This window comes from Eschscholzia californica, unplaced genomic scaffold, assembly GCF_041429995.1.
Source record: "Eschscholzia californica isolate CP2 unplaced genomic scaffold, dmEscCali1.0.p SCAF_2, whole genome shotgun sequence".
NCBI lineage: Eukaryota > Viridiplantae > Streptophyta > Magnoliopsida > Ranunculales > Papaveraceae > Eschscholzia > Eschscholzia californica.
The window spans coordinates 56,602,541-56,622,525 of NW_028238309.1; the positions used below are offsets into that span (position 1 = coordinate 56,602,541).

Sequence of the window (19,985 nt, forward strand, 5' to 3'; positions counted from 1 at the left end):
AAAGAGCAGAATATTGGTTTGAAGAAAAGAAGATTATTAATCTTGTGAAGCAATTTAGTTTGTGGTTATCTTCTTCAACCTTTAGGAATCTAGGATTTGTTCAAATCCTAAGGAGTAAGAGATTTTATTTCTTTGTTTCTTTGTTCAGTTTATCCACCATAGGTTTGGTGAAGAGTTGTGTAACCCATTATTTAATTATAGTGGAAGATTTCTGGACTAGGTCCCGTGGTTTTTTACCTTCTAGTTTGGAGGGGTTTTTTGCCACGTTAAATAATCTTGGTGTCTCTACTTTTACTTTCGCATCGTTTATCTTCATATTACTGAACAAGTTAATTAGGTTATTTTTCCCAACAAAACATACATTAAGAATCCATATTTTCATTTTTCACAATGATCTTATGTGCTTGGTTGCTAGATACCTCTTTATATGAACAAAGATATTTTGGGTTAAAGATTCACAAAAACTCAAGTAATGGTACATCAAGAAGTTAGTCTCAGGGCTATGCGGCTAAATCGACTTGGCTTACAAAAAATGAGAAGTGTTTCAAAACAGACCTTCTCTATAGAAAAAGACATTTTTCCCTACAAGATTCACAGAAACCCCCCACAAGATATATGTACAACCTCCAGACCTTGTACATCAAGAGTTTGGCCTCCTGGTTAATTAAGAGGCGTGGCTTACAAAAATGAGAACCGTAGTACTTCTTACGAATATGTACTTCTACGCCTTGGAAGTAAGTTTCCTTCTCGTCTCTTTTGAACCTGAACCAAAAAGAAAATTATTTTTCAGGCTGGTGCCATTTTTCATTAACATGAGTCACCTTTGTATCTTTATATAACACTAGTCTTAGACCCTTAGTACTGTGATAACTATCCTTATTTGATTCAAAAACGTCTTAATGTCATACAAAGTTTTTTTGGGTGCGGGCTTCCACTTGACCACTCTAGGCTCTAGCCTCATGCACTTGATCAATCTAGGACTCCAATCCACCCGAGAAACTATTCATATTTATAAATTTTTTATTTGAAATTGTATTCCAAAGTACGCATTCTCTGAAGTGCTCGTTGCTCATTTTTCCCATTCGTGAAAACGTATACGATGGGTTTTTGCAAATACTTCCCGATTTCGTAAAAAGTTAAAACCTACAGTTTGGAATGCCTGGCCTGGACTGTAAGGTACCCACACACAAGTACTAGAGCAGGCCCCCTTCTCCACTCCTATAATAACCTAGCAATACAAACTTATAATAAGGAACATCAATGCTATTTGGTCCGAAAATGGAGGCGGAGCAAATGTTGAAAGCTGATGTGGCGCTCCCATTGGTCCAAACATTTTTTTTTCCACATGGTCGGACAAATGGGACCGCCCACATTAGCTTTTGGCCTGTGGGCGGCCCCCATTTTCGCACCAAATAGCATTTCTGAATAATAGAAGAAAATCGGAGACAAAAATCATAAGAAAAAAAAATTATCATACCTTTTACCAATAGATACCCTTTATAAGCTTTAATAGTATTCAAAAATACTTTCTCTTCTGGCTGAACTTGATCACCTCTTCTTTTATACAAACCCTTTTTGATTTCCCTCAATAAATCTTCCACATTTTTGAATTTGGAATTAACATTCAAATTGATAGTAATAATATTACTAAACTCAAAATGAAACAGCCTTTTAAGAAATGGTAAAATTTTTGAATTAACATAAAAAATGAAACTTTCATTGTTGAAGAATTCCCATAGAATTCTTGGAAATGAATTTTTACTACTACCATCTAAGATATAAACTAAACATTGTTTATCATTTCCAAAGAGGGTTAGAGATTGAAATGTATTATTATTTGTAGTGTCAAAATCACCATTGACAAATATTATTTGCTTATTCTTTTTCTTTGATCTTAAGAAATTTGAAATCCAATTACCCATGATTGAACGATCATGAGTGAGTTCACTTCTTAGATAAATATTTCTTCCTTCTTTAATGGGTGGGATGTCAATTTCATAGACTATAACTGCACCATTTGGAGAGACCTTTTCAACATGTGAAACCATTTTTTTTTTTTTTTAGAATTTTGAAGGTTGGTTCAAGAACTTGAGAGAGAGAGTTAAGTGAGAGGACCAGAGCTAGAAGAAGTCATAGTTAAATGTGTTTAAGTGTTCTAATTAAATGGTTAAATGGATCAAGTTTAGAGAGAGAGTTAATGGTGTCTATACAGATTCTATTCATTTTATGGTGTCCATACAACTTCTCAATTGATTCAAAATGTGGCTCTCCATTATCACTTTCAATAAAAGGGTTAGGGACCTTAATTGTAACATGTCCAAAGGCATTGTGTTTTCTCACCCACAAAAAAGAAGTCATCATGAATTGTATGTGTTGGTGGTAGACTGCCTCTGATAGTCTTATATGGCTTTTGAGGAGTACTTGCAAGACATGAACCTTGAGGTGTTTAACAAATTTTACAAGGCTGATGGGTGTACCCTCACCTTCTCAAAAGACAAGGGGCAAAATCGTAATTTCATATATACAAGTATTTTTCGATTATGCCCTTTGCCTTTTGTGGACAGTCGTCTAGTGGGTACAAAACGTCATTTCCGCAAATTTGAAGTGCAGATCCTAGACTGCATAGCCGAGCTTAAAGGTAGATAAAATCGACAAATGATAAATTGCAGTACTGTTTTTCAAAAAAGCAACAAAATCGTGAGTTGTTTGTTGTAGAGAGCCATATATTTTTTTTTTCTTGTGATTTCCTCTCCCACGGCGCCACTTATTTCTCTCAATATTTTTGCACCTTACCTATCTCACATAAACTTTTATCAACTAATGACCTAATGAACACTTGAAGTCAATATTTGGCTAAATAACATATACATCCATTTGAAGATTGTTTCCTTTTAACATAATTGCAACTTCATGAAGACCAAAGAGGGCCTGATTTTACAAACTAAACCTTCAAAAATCTCTCTACCAAGCTACAAATCTCAACTACTTAATTATTTCTTGGAAACAAGAGAATTAGCATTCAAATTTACATGGGCGATCGATTGATCAAATCCAAAACGAGACGAAAAAAGAAGGGCAATGTATGGTTATTCAGTTCACCTTGCTTCTCTTTGAAAAAGATGAAGGAAATTTTATGATCTCTAGTGTTGGATTTCATTGGGTAATGTTGGTTTAGTTCTAAGTACATGCTTTCGGCAACGTTCGAAAATACTATCGTATATAAGATCAAATTGAACACCTGCTCTTTCTCGATTCACAATGAAAAGTATGTGATCCGCTTCTACGATCTTGTAGTACCTGCATTATTATAAAGAAATCAAAAGAAGTAAGTCACCGAATTTAGGAAGTCGTGAAGCAAAAGAGACATATATTTCCGTTGCTCAAGTACATTTTTATCGATTGAACTAACATTTTGGACATGTCAAACTTCAGAACAAAGTAAGGTTAAATGGGAAGTCCATAAAAGGGAGAGTTGAAGTTAAGAATCACATTCTAAGAAAAAAAGCTGATTATATGGTGGTTATGGATATAATAGAGTTAGAACGAACCATACTCCCGGTTGCAGAGGTTGGCAATCAGAGTCTTTTTCAACAAAACGACTTGGATGCTCCGTTGGGACACGAGGGTGAGTCATGGATATAGTGTTGAGTGCACCGTCATTATCTTGCCAATCTTCATCCCTACACATATTTATTAGAGGTATAAGCAAGATTTAGAAATTTTATATAGACAAATATCGCTCACGAAAACACGACCACATATATAGTAGTCAATGGTTCTGAAACCAAATGCTTATTTTTTTAAGCCACGGTGCTAGATACGAATGAAAATTCAAGCAAGAAGTGTTTCCCAACAGGCCGTCTTGTAGCCAAACAAGACGTCTGGCCACTTCCTGGCTCATGGGTACTTCTTGGTTGTGCTCATGCCCGTAGCAGGGCATACTATTTTAGGACGAATTTGGTACGGGGCCGACTATCATTCCCATCTGGCCATGACATGAAGGATCGTTTATGGGCCAACACGAACCGTTCAGTAGAGCATTTTCGTGTTATATGCTAACCTAGCTACTAAATGCAAATACTTGACCAACACACCTCAAATCAAAGGCAGTATTTATATGAAGCAAAAAAGTCTAAGTACTTCACCTAATTCACTTGGCGGGATCGAAATACGCACCTGTATCCTTTATAAGGAGGCGAAACGTCGGGAGGATGAGACCACTGACTCATCTGCAAGACTCTGATGAAAAGCATAGGATGGATATCAAAAATGCTTGAAGGTATTGTAATCCCCATGAAATTCTTAGTCCTTCTTGTTGCGTAACTGAAGTAGAATGTATTTGGGAATGTCTTGATATGACAATTTAGTCTCATGGATCCTTGAATTGTTAGGTCCGGGAGGATCCAATCTCCCGACGCAAATGGGCCTGCATTGCCCAATAAACAATCTACTAAACCTGAAATCCCTGATTTCTTCCATGACATGTTGAAATGATCGAACCCGAAATTATAGTACTCTTTTATCCATGGAATATCAAGCCAATCGTAAATTATAACGCCTAATCGACATAGTTGAAGAAGACATATAGGTTTCATTGATCTTCCATCATCTGGTCTGAAGGAACACAAATCAAAATTAGTCTTGCAAATGGTAAATCCAGAAAGATCCATAAAACTTGCAAATGGTGAATAGAACTTACTGCATTCCATCTAAGTAAGTTCTTGTTGTTCCGTTAAATGCGCCAGACAACGAAGATACACTCAATATCCAGTTCTCGGAAGTGTTTTCGTACCCCTTAAAAGCCTAATAAGATTATAAAACATAGTTTTCGATAATTATATGTCAAGAAATCATTATGTTTGTAAGAAATATTAGATTTTTTTTACCGAATAACACGCAGAGCCCGAGTTATCAAAATGTTGCAAACCTTGTCTGCAAGCATTTGCTGCAATACACGAACGACTTGGGCACCGGCTGAGTGTCCCACAAAGTGAATAGGGTGGTCTTCATCCCAGGCAGGATAATTCCCTGCATTTCAATCAAAATTCAAAACCGCCAGAGACGAAGTTTAAGTGAATAAGCATAGAATGTAAAACTTTTTTATAAGCTAAACTGTTGAACTTGGTAACCTTCAACGCAATTCATTGGAACATCTTGAGGTCCAAAGAAACCAAGGAAAGATAAAAGGAAACGATAAAAGTTATATATCTATATGATAAAAAAGGAAGTAGAAAAATGTAGATGATTTAGGTTTGCGAGGGTTCTTTGTTTCTTGGTCTATTAGGATAACTGAAATTCTAGGAATCATGTTTTCCAAAGAAACACAAATTCCACCGAACCAATTGTTTCGGTTCTGAGCTCCCCAATATATTTGATGGAATTTGAAATATGTTAACCCAATTCCATGCATAGACTTGGGCCTTTTTTTCAACAGCCACAACCACCATTGAACCACCACGACCACCATTGAACCCCCACCACCACCACCTCACCATCACACTATGACACTATTTGACCCTTTCAACTTTATTTCCTCTTTGAAACAAACAAAAATACTTTATTTCCTTAAACTTCAATCAAATGCTTGAAAAGTAATCTATAGGAGTTTGAAAAGTAAGGACACGATTTCAAGTTTAGGGTTTTAAAGTGTGTTCTTATTCTAACCTTCTTTGTAATCTCTTCCAAATTGAGAATGCCCACAAGCTTTGCTATGCTCTTCCCCGTAATCGACTTTCCCGCCTTTTAAATAATAAAACAATTCGCGAGCCCTGAAATCCAAAACCCCCATTAACAATTTGACAGAAAAGATTGAAGAAAACTTCCAAAATTCTAACCAAATTTGCAAAAATAGAGGAGAAAACCAGATAAGTTTCTAAGAAATGACCTATCATAAATGCTGGTCAATGATCCTAAATCAGGAACAAGAACATGTTCATCCTTCTTCTCTGCTCCAGCAAAGTAAGATAACCCTCCCAATCTCTAAAAAACAAGACAGAGAGACCAAAACCCATTAGAATCAATGGAAAAAAAATGATCTTGAGATCTCAAAACAAGGAAAAAATGAGAACCCATTTTCTTACCCCTTTGCCAAATCCAAAAATGCCATGAACTAAAACAATTGGAGGTAACCCATTAGATTTTCGTAATGATTTAGAAGAAGATTCATCATCATTATCATCATAATGATCTTTTACCCTAATATTCATATTAGGTTTAAAACATTCATTTAAAGCTTGTGAAAGATCTGATGCCACAGCTTTACTAAAAATGTAAAACCCATATAACAAATGAACTATTGAGCTCACAAATAGCTCTGATAATTGAAGTATTGCTATCCACAATCTAATCATCTTTTTTCTCTCTATCTCTTTTTTTTTTTTTCTCACAAACAAAAGAAAAAAAACAGAGCTTCTTTGCTTTCCTTTCCCCTTCAATACTTGAAAAAGAAAGAAAAGAAAGCTCTTTGATTTCCTCCAAAAACCTCACAACTCTCTCTAAAATGCAATTTCAGATTCCTTCAAATGAGAAGAAAAGTTGACAAATTTTTATCTTGGGGTTTTCGAAAATTCAATTTCAATTCCAAAATTGATGGGTTTTTTCTAACACATTTTTCATGTTTTTTTGACCCTCACAATCAAATTTCTGATGGGTGGTTGGGTTGATGCCAATTGTCCTTTTGTTAATTACTCCCACAATTTCATGGACATTTAATAGACGCCATTAAAACTGACATCCATTATCCATAATTTTTCATTATCTGGTATTTCCAATCTTATTTTAGTTAAAAAACTACATGTCTCGTTTTTCTGCCAGTTGTCTGATATTGTGGGACCTCAATATGGGGTGTGGATTTTTGAGAGACTTCCAACCATAGGATGAATAGTGAGGACATCGAGTGGTTTTAGTGAGAAGAAAATAAGGGGAGTGGAATAGGTCTATACAATTGCGATGTATGTGATCGTAATAGAATTGGGGAAATTGGATTTTTTGTGGTTCCTAGTTTCTAGCTGTTTCCGCATTGGGTGTGGATGAGGTGATAATTGTTAGCCCTAGATATGGGCATGTTTTTATGAGACCTAATTGCTAGGATGATCTTACTATCTTAGGAACAAAAAGGGAGAAGTTGGTTGACCTCACCTCTTTCGCCAACCTTGTTCTGCCGACAAATGACACATTCATGGAGAAGTTGGTTGGACTATTTTTGGTCAGTCCAATTTGATCCAATCTGACTTAAATTAGGTTAGAAAGAAATCGTATTTTAAGAGTTTTGGGTGCCCCAGTGCACCAGCAAAACAAGTTCTAAGGAAGACGGAAACCTGCAACTTCTACATAGGCACTCTCATACTAATAAGCTTAAAAAGATAACAAAAAATTAAGGCAAGAATGAAATCCTTGTTTTTAACATTTCATGTTGGAAACCGAAAAGACAAGAAAATGATTTGTGATCCATCAAGATTCATATACCAGTACAGATTTTTGGTACGACCTTGCAAGTTAATGCATAACTAGAGTTGTCGATGACACAGAGTTGCAATTCTGGATGGGTTGATTCCTCATCTGACCAAATTTCACTGAAAACACATTCTATAACAAATACCGACCCAGCAGTTCAGATATATAATAAGGTTCACTTAAGATAGATGACTCAGGGTTGTCAGATCCACGGTTTCAACAAGCAACTAAGACCTGACTCAGTGGGACTAATATATGATGTATCCTAATATATCTTCAACGAATCCAATCAGAAGAATCAAGCAGCACTTGCCATTGAGCTAATTAGAAGTTGATAGCCTTCGGGAATGGTCGTCTGAAGCTGAACACATTCTGCCAATGCAGGAACATCAGAGTTAACGTCTAGAAACTTACCGAGTAAGAGCAAAATGTGAAACTCGGATAATCGTTTCACAAATGGAAGGTTCTTGGTTTTATCCATGTGATTCTTCAGTGCTCTCATTGTAACTGGGGTGCTTCTGTTCTCAATAGGAAAGGTTGTCGAAAGAGGTCCCTGCATTTTGAGGAAAGTCCAAGTTAGAATACCTGAAGAATCAAACATTTCTGAATTTATAAAGAAAGCTAAAACAGTAAATGTTTGCATAACAAATTAAAGGGAGAAAAGCAGAAAAGTGACATGCTAGAATTAACACAAAACTAAGCATGAAGTGATCTTCTAAAATAATCTCTGCCACAAGTACATACAGAGAGAAGGTATAGTCCCAATAAACCGAGGGAGAATGTAAGAGGACATATATGATCGAAGTAAATGGTACAGTTTTAATGGTCAGCGATTCAGCCCACAAAGAACCCAATGCCGATAATATAGAGGTGCTTTGGGTCTTTTCCTAGTAAAGCAGTATCATCGTGCACTTATTATTTCTCGCTACAAGAGTGGATGTAAGGCAGTAAGAGCATGATCTGCTTGAGAATTTATCACTTCACTGAAGATTGGCTCACCGATGCCATTAGAAACTAGAAAATAGACTCAAGTTTTTAATGACCCCAGTGAGCCAGTTATCAACTAAGTGATATATTCTACAAGTAAATCACGCACATTAGAAAGATCAGGGTTCAAATCCTACCGTTTTCAAAAAAAGGTTATTAGAATCTTTAACATGCACAGAGAAAAAACTTAAGCTACCGGATAAAGAAGTTGATACGAAAAAATCTTCTGTGCTACTACCTTAAGTTTCCTTACTCAATCGACAAGGTTCACTGGCAACATATCAATACCAACAACAATTCACAACCAAATATACTGAGCAAAGATGTTATAGGGTTGCTGGCACAAGCTCAGCAATTAGAATATTTGTATTTCTCGAGAGTGACTCGAGGGAGTAGGGGATACAAGAATTACAGCATATAACCGACAATTTAAAGTTGAACCCAATCAAATTTTCATCATTGTTTACCGGCCACAGACAAGTAGATACCAAGTTACCAACTCACATAACCAAAATAAACATCAAGTCATTCGACGTCTATTACAGCATGCCACCAGTCGTATCTACTATTTCAACCTAGACATATCTAGCACTAGTATCACTCCATCTTCACTACGCAGTCAAGTACTAAATATGTACTCATATATCAACATCGTACCCATAATATGCATCTAATCCAAAATCGTCACTACACGACCCGATTTAAAATGTTAACTAGCCCTACACATGAAGTGTTTCAACTAGAACTGAAATAACATCAACAATTGGTGTAACTAAAGTTCAAGCATTGGGCATATCCAACAATTATCCACATTAAAAGACACCATAGAAAAAACAATTGAAGATAACAAATCAATAAACGAACCTGATGATCAAGAATCTTTACCACCACCAAGAAGAAATCGTTATCGACTTCTTTAGTATCCTTCACACCAACAACTACATCTTTCTTCATTCGAGAAATCTTTGGATCGAACTCCGGCCCACAATCCGTTTCGAACCAGTCTTCTTTAAACAACTTAACACAAATATCACTCATCTGAAATGCCTCAAAGTGAACATCAGCACCACCATCTTCATTAACTTCCAATTTAACAATAGCAGTAACCCATTCTTTAAGTTCACTTTCACCATGAAGTTCAGCTGCCTGAAGAATTTCAGAATTTGATAAAGTATAATCCTTTTTATTCTGACTAATAGTTTGGGTAAAGATAAACCCAACTTTTCTCATCCCTAACCCTAAAGCAATTGCTTCAACAACTTTTTCCTCATCAGGATCCCTAAGTAAGATCAAATTCTCCTCTGTTCCTTGTTGAGGTGGTTCATAAATAAAATTCACCATAACTTCACCTTCATCTGATACAGTTCCATACATAAATCCACCCCTTTTAACAGCAAAAGCTAAAGATTCATTAACATAATGTTGAAAAGCATTAGCAGCATCACGATCGAGTGAAACAGATTCACAATGTGCTTTTTCTTGTCTTGAAACCCTAGTTTGTTTAGCAATTAAATCATCCATTGTCATCTTTCTTCCAAAAGATCCAGCAGGATTAACAGGTGGACCAGCAATAGATCTTTCACCATCATAAGATAAATAAATCATAGAACCATGAGAAATACCAAGTGAAGAAATTAGGGTATTTGGATTTGATAAATCAGTGAAACGATTCTTATCATCTAGGGTTTTTGCTAGTAACAAGTTCTGATTTTGAGATAATGTTTGTTGATGATTTGGAACTCTAAGTTGATTTTCAATTAGGGTTTTGAGTTCTGAGACAGTGATGTTAGGGTTACCTATTGTTACTCTTTCTAAACCATCTCTGCTACGAATTCTGATCATCATCATCATATCTTTGATTCCTCGCTTAACTTGGAGGTGAAGTTTTGATCAAAGAGATTTTGGGGTTTCTTTCTCTCTCTAGAAATCTGGGTTAAGTTATGAAGAAGAAATTTGGGGTAAAGAAAAGGGTGGTGGGATATATAGAGGAGTAGAATTGTGAAAGAGAGAAGTAGAATTGGAATAGGAAATTGAAAAGAGGAAGGAAACTGAGAGGTCGGCCGGTCGCTCTAGTAGAAGAGAAGTTGTGGATAGCCAAAGAGAACTATGGGGGCCAAAAGGAAGCTTGTCACAAACTCAACTAGCAACGAAAATAAAAATCGACAACGACATCCAACATGACAGATCACTATTATTATTTAAGCTTGTAAGTATGATATGGCAGATGAAGATGATCTTATCAGAATAAAGAAACAGAGCAGACCTCTCCAGCTTTGACTCTGATCAGATGCAGTGTCCTAAAACCAAGTCCCGCAGACCCTGCAAGTTATGTCGTTGATAAGAAAATTCAAACTTCATGAAGTTTATAGAGGAACACAATAAAGCCAATCCAGAATTATACCCATGTTTTAAAACCACAACAAAATCTAAAGTAGTAATATTTATGAAGTTAATTTATACATAGAAGGTTTCGGGTGTAGCTATTTGAAATTCAATGTTTTTCCTATAAATAGAAAAAGAAACTTTACAGGATTACCGGAAAATGATAACTGAATGTCATTAAATTCACCTAGCGTTAGAAGCTCTGAATAATAAAGTTTGGACTCATCATCTTCACTAAAAGTATTTCTCGATTCTCATATTTTTTTACCAAGACATATGTAGTTGATTTACGATATCCAATATAATTCCAGAGAACAAATTTAAATATAAAAAACAAATTACCCAAGAGATCAAGAGAAGGAATGTTTCCAAACTAGAGAAAATTCATCATTATCCCAGAGATAAAATCCAAGATCTATGACAGAAGAACTCAACACCCTAGATGCATATAATTATAATAACTAACAAAGGCTATATAAGTAAAATCTCCCATATATATACTTGGGTCAGATGACTCAGATTTAACAGAAGACCATACTGTTTTTATTCCACTCCCTTTTACAGAGTCATCCATCATCTCTCCACCTTTACCAATCAACCTAATTTTAGTCATCTGAATCACGTAAAAGAAACGTTCTAACATAGAAAACCATGGAAATATGAGCATACATATGGTAGAAAGACCTTTCTCTTTATCGCTCAGCACTCGGCAGTCAATGAAAATGACATACGGCTGACCTATCACCCTTTTTTTGTGTATAATGGTTGGTACTCTCAACCCATTGATACACCACCTAAACTAATAACCCCACTGACCCGCTTTATGAACGGCGTGACACTACAATGAACTGCTTAGGGATGGCAATTTGGTCTGACCTGACGGGTTTTCGTCCAAATAAGGTCCTTGATGGAACGAATTTAACTGACGCTTTTATTAAACAAAAATAGGGTAGATTTAGTAGTATTGTTCTTGAAGATAGTATGTCTTCTTTGATTAGTTACAACAAAAAATAGGGTCAAAAATTAAGATAACTTATTACCATACCATCCTCACTCATCCCAACTCTAACTGGGAGGTTGTTAAATTAATAGGGTGAGAATGTTTCAGCAACAACAAAACTAGTAGAGAACGGAAATTACTCTGTGTCATGGCTCAATGTAGCATAGAAAAGCAACTGGACTATATAGATAGTTAATCTTCCCATAATTGAGAACTTGGGTTGTAGTTGATGAGAGAAAACTCTTTAGCCATTCAAAAACATAAAGGGTTTCTTAATCTTTTTGACTCACACGGACTTATGAACAGAAAGGGTAATCTTTCAAGGATTTCTTAAATCAAAAATTCTCAAATCATAATTCATTAATAGTTCAAAGTAGAGAACAAACCTCAAATCCAGATGGAGATGGATAGAAGCTTCTTTAATAGTGATGTGGAGATGAACAGCAGTTTCTTCGATGGAGATGAATAGTTGCCTCTTTGATAGAGATGAAGGAGAGAGAAAGTGGAGAATAGGAGGTTTTGGGAAATTTTGGGAAATTAGGGAAATTTTGGGAGGTGAACAGATTTGGGAAACTTTGGGAATTCGCGCGTTTGGAAAACTTTTCCCGGGAATTGTTTTCCCACTAACGATGGAATTTTATTTTCTCACGCCATTAGGAATAGTAGGCTACGAATTTAAAACCGTCGTTAATACCTTGCGGCAAACACCTTCCCACCTTTTTTTCTATTAATTTAATTCCGTCTTAAAATAGGATTTTTCCGACGGATTTGAACCAAACCGTTATAGAAGATGGGCATTACCGACGCCGAAAGGGAAACTGTCGCTACTTACTGATATTACCGACGGTTTCCATAAACACCGTTGTAAGAAACCGTCGCTAATAGCCCACTTTTTTGTAGTGTCTTTCTCTTTTACTTTTTTCCCTCTCTCTTTCAAAGTTACTCTCTCACGGCCTCTCTCCTCACAGTCTCTCTCTCTCCTCGAGGTTTGGTTCTGACGAAGAGAGTAAACTCTCTCACTAACTCTCTCTCCTCGAGATTTGGTTCTGACAAAGAGAGTAAACTCTCTCATTGTATCTCTCCTCAAGGTTTAGTTTCAACGAAGGGAACACTACTCTTCGTCGAAATTGTGTGTCTGACAGAGAAATTGAGAGATAGAGAGAGAGAGAGAGAGAGAGAGAGAACAAACATGAGAAATAGAGATAATTAGAGAGAAGAAGAAAGGAGAGAAAAGAGGTGGCAGTGGTGGTCGGAATTGCGGTGGTCGAAAATGATCAAGGTGGTCGAAAAATGAGGTGGTGAAGATGATGAGAAAATAAAGTTTTAGGAGTGAAATTCAATCATGTAAATTCAGACTAAAAAATATATATACCTCCTAAGTCAATATTGATCCACTAAGTTTTTAACCTCCGAATCCTTTTCTTATACCCTAAAACCGCAACCTACTTAATAAAAATATAGGTAATAAGTCCATTTTTCTGATACCCATATTTATCTTGGACCCACGCTGATGCCTTTTATTTCTTTTTGTTGAAACAATTGCATTTTGTTTAATACAGTAAAATTACAGTGTCAGTTGATTTGTTTGGTGAATCTCAAAATTTATAGTATTAAATTTTAGATTTTTCGCGGACTTAGTGTTAATATTGGGCTTATGGTTCTGTTAAGGGTGACTTTTTGCGCCTCAAACCAAAACATTCTTAATTTGCACTTCGAGATGAACTTGTTTCATGGAGCTTCTAAAAGTAGCTCAATTAAGAGGAGATCTTGAGTGCTTGACTAGATTTTTGTTTGTTTTCTAAACTCGCCCACTTATTCTTGTTTCATATTATAAACTAAAATGCAGTGGCCAGTGTATGGGTGAACAAAAATTTTATGTAGACAAAAATTATTGGTCTCTTAGGTTGTGTTTGTTTTTTTTTTTTTTGTCTGAATCTGAATTGGCTGAATCTGAATTGGCTGAACTGAATTGGCTGAATCTGAATTGGCTGAATAATTTTACGAGTTAGCATGTTTGTTTTTTCATCTGAAATATTATGTCTGAATTGATTTTTTTACATTTATACCCTTATAGTAAAAGAACAATTACTTCCAAATCTTTCAACAAAAAAAATCCAAATCTTTCAACAAAAAAAAAATCTGAATGTGTGTTAATTTAACACTAATAACCCCTTGAATTAAAAAACTTCCACCACCAACACCACTAGCACCACCACCACAACCGAACCAGCACCACTAACCACCACAAAACCTGAAACATGGCATGCAAGGAACTGTCCACGTCAGCAAAAATAAACACGTGTAATAAATACACCAATTACAAAAGAAAATTACGAACCACCAAATTAAACCAGACCTAAAAAAGTAGAGTAGGAAAATGAAGAGCGCAATGTCAGAAGAAAAAGGAGGCGGAGCAGCAGGCACAACCACCACACATGACGGCCATGAAACCAGTAACAGAAGGTGCATACGGTGGTGGGATGGACGGAACAGAAACTAAAGCAGATCAACTGCGAGAAAGAAAGGTGAATAAAGCACCAGCAAGTAATACCCAAAGTGCTGATGGTCCAGTTGAGAAAACAGTGGAGCCTAAGCATAAGCCTCCTCCTTCATCAGGTGATAGAGATATTGACATTACTGGTCAATCTTATATCCAGTAGAACAACTTTTTGTGTATGTCAATCAATGTTGGTAAAAAAATGGTGCATCTTTGACTATTATGTTTTTTTGATGAAAGGGGGTAAATACCTCAATTTCTTGACTACTTCAACTTGAATTCGCCTTCGAATTCTTGTTGGAAAAATCAGTCTCTAACTACTTACAATATCGAACACGTAAAATTGTCTGGCTAACTAAAAAAACGTTAGAGGTATAGGATGGTAGGATGCACGACGATGGGGCAGCTCCTAAGGTACGATGTGAACTGGTTCAAGCAAAGTTTGAAAGAGGGAGACGGTCAAATAAAACTGGCCACAACAAACTGCAACGCCGAGCTAGCTAGACTCCCACCTAACTGCAACCGACACTCGCCTTGTGGCAGCCGGCTAGCTGAGCTGACTTGGGTATGAAACTCGGGATCAAGAGATTCAATACATAAATACCCTAGCTAGCTAGTCCCCACTCCCTTAGACCTCTATTTTGTGAGACAAAAATTCAGTGATTCAAGAACTTTTATATGGAAAAAAATAGTGAAGCACAATACTAACCTCAAGTAAGAATCTAGGCTCCAAAGATTTGCATTTTGTATTAACATCATAATCCCAAACTTCCCAATAAATTGGTGAGTTGATTGAAGAAGAAGAAGATAAAGACTTTATAATAATCTCATCAAGAGTTGCCCCTGCTTTTTCATAACATTCATCAAAACCTCTCTCCCATAATTTCTTTGTTACTTTTATATCTTCATCATCTATAGTAAAGTGAACTTACCACCCATTCCTTTTGATCTGCGTCATATGTCTCCCCACTGTTTGGATATATAAGTATTGGTTTAAAGTGAACAAAATTAGAAAACTTTTAACGACATTGAAACAAATCACTAGGCCACGAATAAAAAAAACGAGTAGTTAAAGTGAATATATCTACCTTGTTGTCGGCTCCGACTTTTATCTTCTATCAGAGTTTGATTGAGCAGCAGATCGCACAAGTCCAGTTGCAATTTCATCACGTAAATTAACCATATAAGTGTGTTCATTCCGACCGAACATGTGAGGTATATTTGGTGGAGGATCTTCTAAATTTGCACCGACTTCTGAACTATTAAGTACTTCCGCCGAATCATCTTGAAAGCGTTGAAACAACACATCATCCCGTGAAACTCCAAGTAGAAAATTGTGTATTGACATACATGCTAGAACTATGTCTCTCTGAGTTTCTAAACTATAACAAGGCATTGTCTTTAAAATTGGAAATCTGGCTTTAAGTACTCCAAAAGATCTCTCAATAACATTCCTTAGTTGAGCATGAGCGTGATTAAATATTCTTCTTTTCCTTAGTTTATTTTCCTAAGAGACCCTTGATAAAAGAAATCTGATATCCGACGTTTGGTGCATTGACAAACAACTTTTGCCAACCTCCAAGCTCCGATGCTTTCAACACAACTTGTACCACCTCATCATAAGAAATATGGCCAGCATCTCTTAAAGCATCAAGTGCATTCATAAACTCAGATGCTGCAAGACTTTCTTTGTTTTCTAAGATATTTTGGTGTCGTTCAATTGCATTTTGTTTTCGTTCGAGATGTTTATCAATGACTTCAACAAGGTGATCAACCTTATCATCCATTAAATCAACTGAAGATGAAGAGTTTGGCTTTTTACGCTTTCGTTGCTTTGATGTTTCTGCATTCTCTACATCTACAGTTGGCACATCTTGAGGATCAACATCATGTGTTGATTTTTCAGTTTCTCTAGAGGTGACCGGTTCTTCTATTTCAGTTTCTTGTTCCAAGTTTACATCCTCAACAACTCGAGCTTTACTCGGTGTAGAGCGAATATCTCCTGTAGAGAACTTCCCCTCAAATAAGCTCTTCAGAAGCTCCGCATCTTCCAATCTTTTTTCCTTGAATTGACTTGCAAACTTCACTCTCTAGTTCAAATAAAGTAAACGAAGAAACAATCAATATTGAACTCAAATGGATATTAGAACTTTTTAGTATAAAGTAAATTACAACTATCTTGCCTTGCTTATCTCGTCCCACTGCTCCTTTGGCCAGTCAAAAGTTTTTGTTTCTGCATTGTACCCGTGTCCAGTCATAGATATTAATGTATTCCAGGTCATATACTGTTTCTTAAGGTAGTCCCAATGATTCCTTAACTTTTTTTGTGGCATAGGACACTTGTACTTTTCTTTCAGCTTCTTTCCGATCTTTTCCCATGAAGAAATTTTTAATGAAGCTCCCGCGTTGCCTCCATTGTTCGTTTCTTCTATACAACACATGATAAAATCATTTCTGAACTCGGGAGTATTTTTAAATGTTATTTTTTCCATGCTTAATCCATCATTGTTAGAAATTTCTTCTACATCGTTCTTCTCAGCAGTAGCACTTCCTCCCGTTGCCGAGAATTGATCGAATTCCATACCTAAATTAGTAAACAAAATCTATGGTTCATAATGCTCTATGGTTCATCAAAGTTTCAATTACAATAAACAAGAGTATATCACATTGTTTCTAATAATCCTCGGCTAAGTGCACACAATCTCATCAAGTTTTGTTGTTAAGGTTAAATTGCCAATAAAAGAGGTTAGTTGCGAAAACATATAACCAAAATCATCAAGACTTATTATGAGCAATTAAAATAGGTAGAGAAGACAACCAGTACCAATACTCCAATCCAATATAGCAATAAATAATGTACTAATAAATTTGAGTATTGTAAGTACATTATAATTGATTAGCCTCAATTATAATGTTTCAAATTGGTAAGAAAACATAATCCAAATTACAGTTGGTAACAACTAACACAACTCACATGGGTTTGGGACTATTTGTTTGGATAAAGAGAATCTCTATAGAAAGAGAGAAGAAAAAAGAACAAGAGTGTATCATAAGGTTAGAAGACTCTTCTTGTATGTGTGAATATAGAAACCTAAAGACTAATTCAGGCTTCTCTACCTGACCAAGGTTGTTCGTTGAGACGTAGCTGCCCTAGACCACCCCAGGCTTCTCTACCTGACCAATCTAGGCGCCAAATCCACCCAAAAAACCTCAGCCGATATGTTAGACAAGGGGCTAAACAATGTGAGAGTGCCTACCTTGCACATGAACCTTTTGTTTCTCATCAGAATCATACTTTTCTGAGTTTCCTTAGTCCTATGAATTCTTGGCCATTTTATAGCTATGAGTTTCCTTAGCTATATAGAAGTCAGAAACATCTGACATTACCTGGAGGGGGTTAGTTTGAATACTTAGACCTTCCTCTTTGAGTTGGGTATTCTAGAGAGGCTTTTCAAAGGACCTCTAATTGATGTAGAATTTGAAGGACAAAAGGTGCATTTTACTTTTAGTGTATTTTTATCATATAGTTCGAAGCATGTTATTAATTGCAGTAAGTTATGACAAAATGCATTGTCTTATGCAAACAGGTTGATGAAGAACAAGGAATGAGATACCCGGACACTACTAGTGTTAAGTTCAGTTAAAGAACCTTTATTCTGTACAAGGTTTTAGATCTGCATTTTGATCTCATGATCTGCAGATAGGATTTCTGTTCTTAGTTTTTGTTTGCTTTGACTAGGTTTTCGAATCTTTGCGATACTTCACAATTTACAGCTTGAAGAACAATGTCATCCCTAACCCCATATAACATACTACAAAATGACTGGCTGAACATACTACAATCACACTTATACCAGCCATGCTCATGCATATATTAGGCTTTTCAGTCCATTCATACTGTGTGACTGCTCCGATAGTGCTCGGTTATAACAAATATTAAGGCTAAACCTAATTCTGGATAGATCACTCCAGTAAAAAACAAGTAAAGAATTGATTTAAAAAAAAAGTTACTTCAATATATTTAATCCAAGAACAAGAGTATATCACAACCTATTGCAGTAAAAGTATTCGATAATTCAGATACTCGAAATGGTCTTTTACATTTGTTAGTTGATTACTTCATCGTTACATTCCAATTGACATGAGTGAAGCAATAAACATAAACCTTCAAAAAGAACTAGCCAAACCAACAATGATAATGAACTCTAGATGAATATAGTATGAGAATATATTTGTTATCGAAATGGTATTTTTCCGATAATGTAATATTAGTACTAGTACTAACAGAAATGGGATTTCGATGGAATTAAATTCAAACAACATTTACAAGAAATACATCAATCAAAAGCATATATATAGTCATATTTATCTTCAAACAACAACAAAGTAAGCTTCTCTATAACCAAGCAAACAACAACTCTTGAAATAAATACATTAACCAAACTAGGGTTTTATAAATGGGTCAATGAGAGTCTGATTTTTGTGAGTTAAAAGTCCTATTTGGTTATAAAACTAGGGTTTTATAAATGGACCAGTTGCAGGAAGTTAATGAAGTATGAATAGAGAGAGATGAGTAATTTTTGAACCCTTACACTAATCAAACTAGGGTTTTATAAATTGGTCAATGAGAGTCTGATTTTTGTGAGTTAAAAGTCCTATTTAGTTATAAAACTAGGGTTTATAAATGGATCAGTTGCAGGAAGTTAATGAAGTATGAATAGAGAGAGATGAGTAATTTTTGAACCCTTACCTCGTTTTGAACCGTTAATGGAAGAGAGAGCTTGTGAAACCCTAGCAGAGAGAGAAGAAGAACGAATTGTTGAAGCCCACTTTGATCTTTCGCCTTAGGATTTTCGAAACCCTAGATTTCTTAGTGAAGAACAGGAGAACCAGCTGAAGAAGAAAACCCGAGTGATTTTTTTTGAAGAAACTCAACTCATTTTGAGTTTTAGAGAAGGGTAATTTCGAGATTTGACCTTTTCAGATTTGTTCCCACTTTTTTCAGACTTGTTTTGAAGTCTGAAAAAAATGGTCCCTATTCAGCCTATTCAGATTTCCAATCCATTCAGCCAACTTTTCAGATTTTGTTAATAAAGAAAAACAAACATCTGAAATCTGAATTGTAGTCCAATTCAGATTTCAGATCTGAAAAAAAAACAAACAAACACAACCTTAGTAAGTCAAGTATAGTTGATTTGTTTGACCTCTCCTTAGTTGAGGTACACAACTATAAAAGCTTTTGTCAACAAAAAAAAAAAAAAAAAAACTATAAAAGCTTAATATTTGAATAAAAACTAGCCTAAGGATCATAAAACAAATCCTGAAAAAGAAAACCCCTTTTTTTCTTCTTTCGCCGTTACTACAATTAAACTACAACCTCCTTCACCATCAACATATAACGGAAGAAGATCTTTTCACAAAAAATTGCCCTCTCAAAGACAAAGTTGCCACGAAATCTGACTACTTTGTTTCCTTGCTCCAGATTTAATTGCAAAATTTCATCAAATTGGTAATTCTTTTTTTTTTTTTGGGATTCTTAGGACACTAGCATGAGCAACAAATGCTCGGTTTCTAGGGCTCCAAAATATTAGAAATTAAGCTCAAGTCTTTCCTCAAAACTTAAGATTTTTAGAGCTATTAAACAAACATTCAAGTATGTTTATAAAG

At 35.7% G+C, this 19,985-nt stretch overlaps 2 protein-coding genes and 1 long non-coding RNA gene across 3 annotated transcripts; all 3 read right to left on the minus strand.

Moving 5' to 3' along the window:
• Positions 1-2,848: 2,848 nt before the first annotated feature.
• Positions 2,849-6,681, minus strand: LOC147559339 (uncharacterized). The gene is made up of 8 exons (XM_086661231.1): positions 6,081-6,681; positions 5,885-5,979; positions 5,665-5,768; positions 4,928-5,028; positions 4,700-4,803; positions 4,177-4,614; positions 3,549-3,680; positions 2,849-3,297 (listed from the first exon to the last, which is right to left on the minus strand). The coding sequence occupies exons 1-8, from the start codon at positions 6,348-6,350 to the stop codon at positions 3,141-3,143; spliced, it is 1,401 nt and encodes a 466-aa protein (XP_086517357.1). The 5' UTR covers positions 6,351-6,681; the 3' UTR covers positions 2,849-3,140.
• Positions 6,682-7,372: 691 nt separating this feature from the next.
• Positions 7,373-12,482, minus strand: LOC147559340 (NPL4-like protein A). Its single transcript, XM_086661232.1, has 3 exons — positions 12,208-12,482; positions 9,304-10,758; positions 7,373-8,005 (listed from the first exon to the last, which is right to left on the minus strand). The coding sequence occupies exons 2-3, from the start codon at positions 10,288-10,290 to the stop codon at positions 7,751-7,753; spliced, it is 1,242 nt and encodes a 413-aa protein (XP_086517358.1). The 5' UTR covers positions 10,291-10,758; positions 12,208-12,482; the 3' UTR covers positions 7,373-7,750.
• A 1,335-nt stretch (positions 12,483-13,817) lies between these two features.
• Positions 13,818-19,396, minus strand: LOC147559341 (uncharacterized). The gene is made up of 4 exons (XR_015234572.1): positions 19,069-19,396; positions 15,407-15,602; positions 15,028-15,287; positions 13,818-14,072 (listed from the first exon to the last, which is right to left on the minus strand). It is a non-coding gene; the product is annotated as an uncharacterized LOC147559341 (long non-coding RNA).
• Between the last annotated feature and the right edge of the window lie 589 nt (positions 19,397-19,985).

Coding starts and splice junctions, on each gene's coding strand:
- LOC147559339 (XM_086661231.1), bottom strand. CDS start 6,350: ATGATTAGATTGTGGATAGCAATACTTCAATTATCAGAGCTATTTGTG. Junction 5,769..5,884: donor TTGACCAGCATTTATGATAG/GTCATTTCTTAG, acceptor TTTGGATTTCAG/GGCTCGCGAATTGTTTTATT. Junction 4,804..4,927: donor AGCAAATGCTTGCAGACAAG/GTTTGCAACATT, acceptor TAATCTTATTAG/GCTTTTAAGGGGTACGAAAA.
- LOC147559340 (XM_086661232.1), bottom strand. CDS start 10,290: ATGATGATGATGATCAGAATTCGTAGCAGAGATGGTTTAGAAAGAGTA. Junction 8,006..9,303: donor TAAAGATTCTTGATCATCAG/GTTCGTTTATTG, acceptor CTCAAAATGCAG/GGACCTCTTTCGACAACCTT.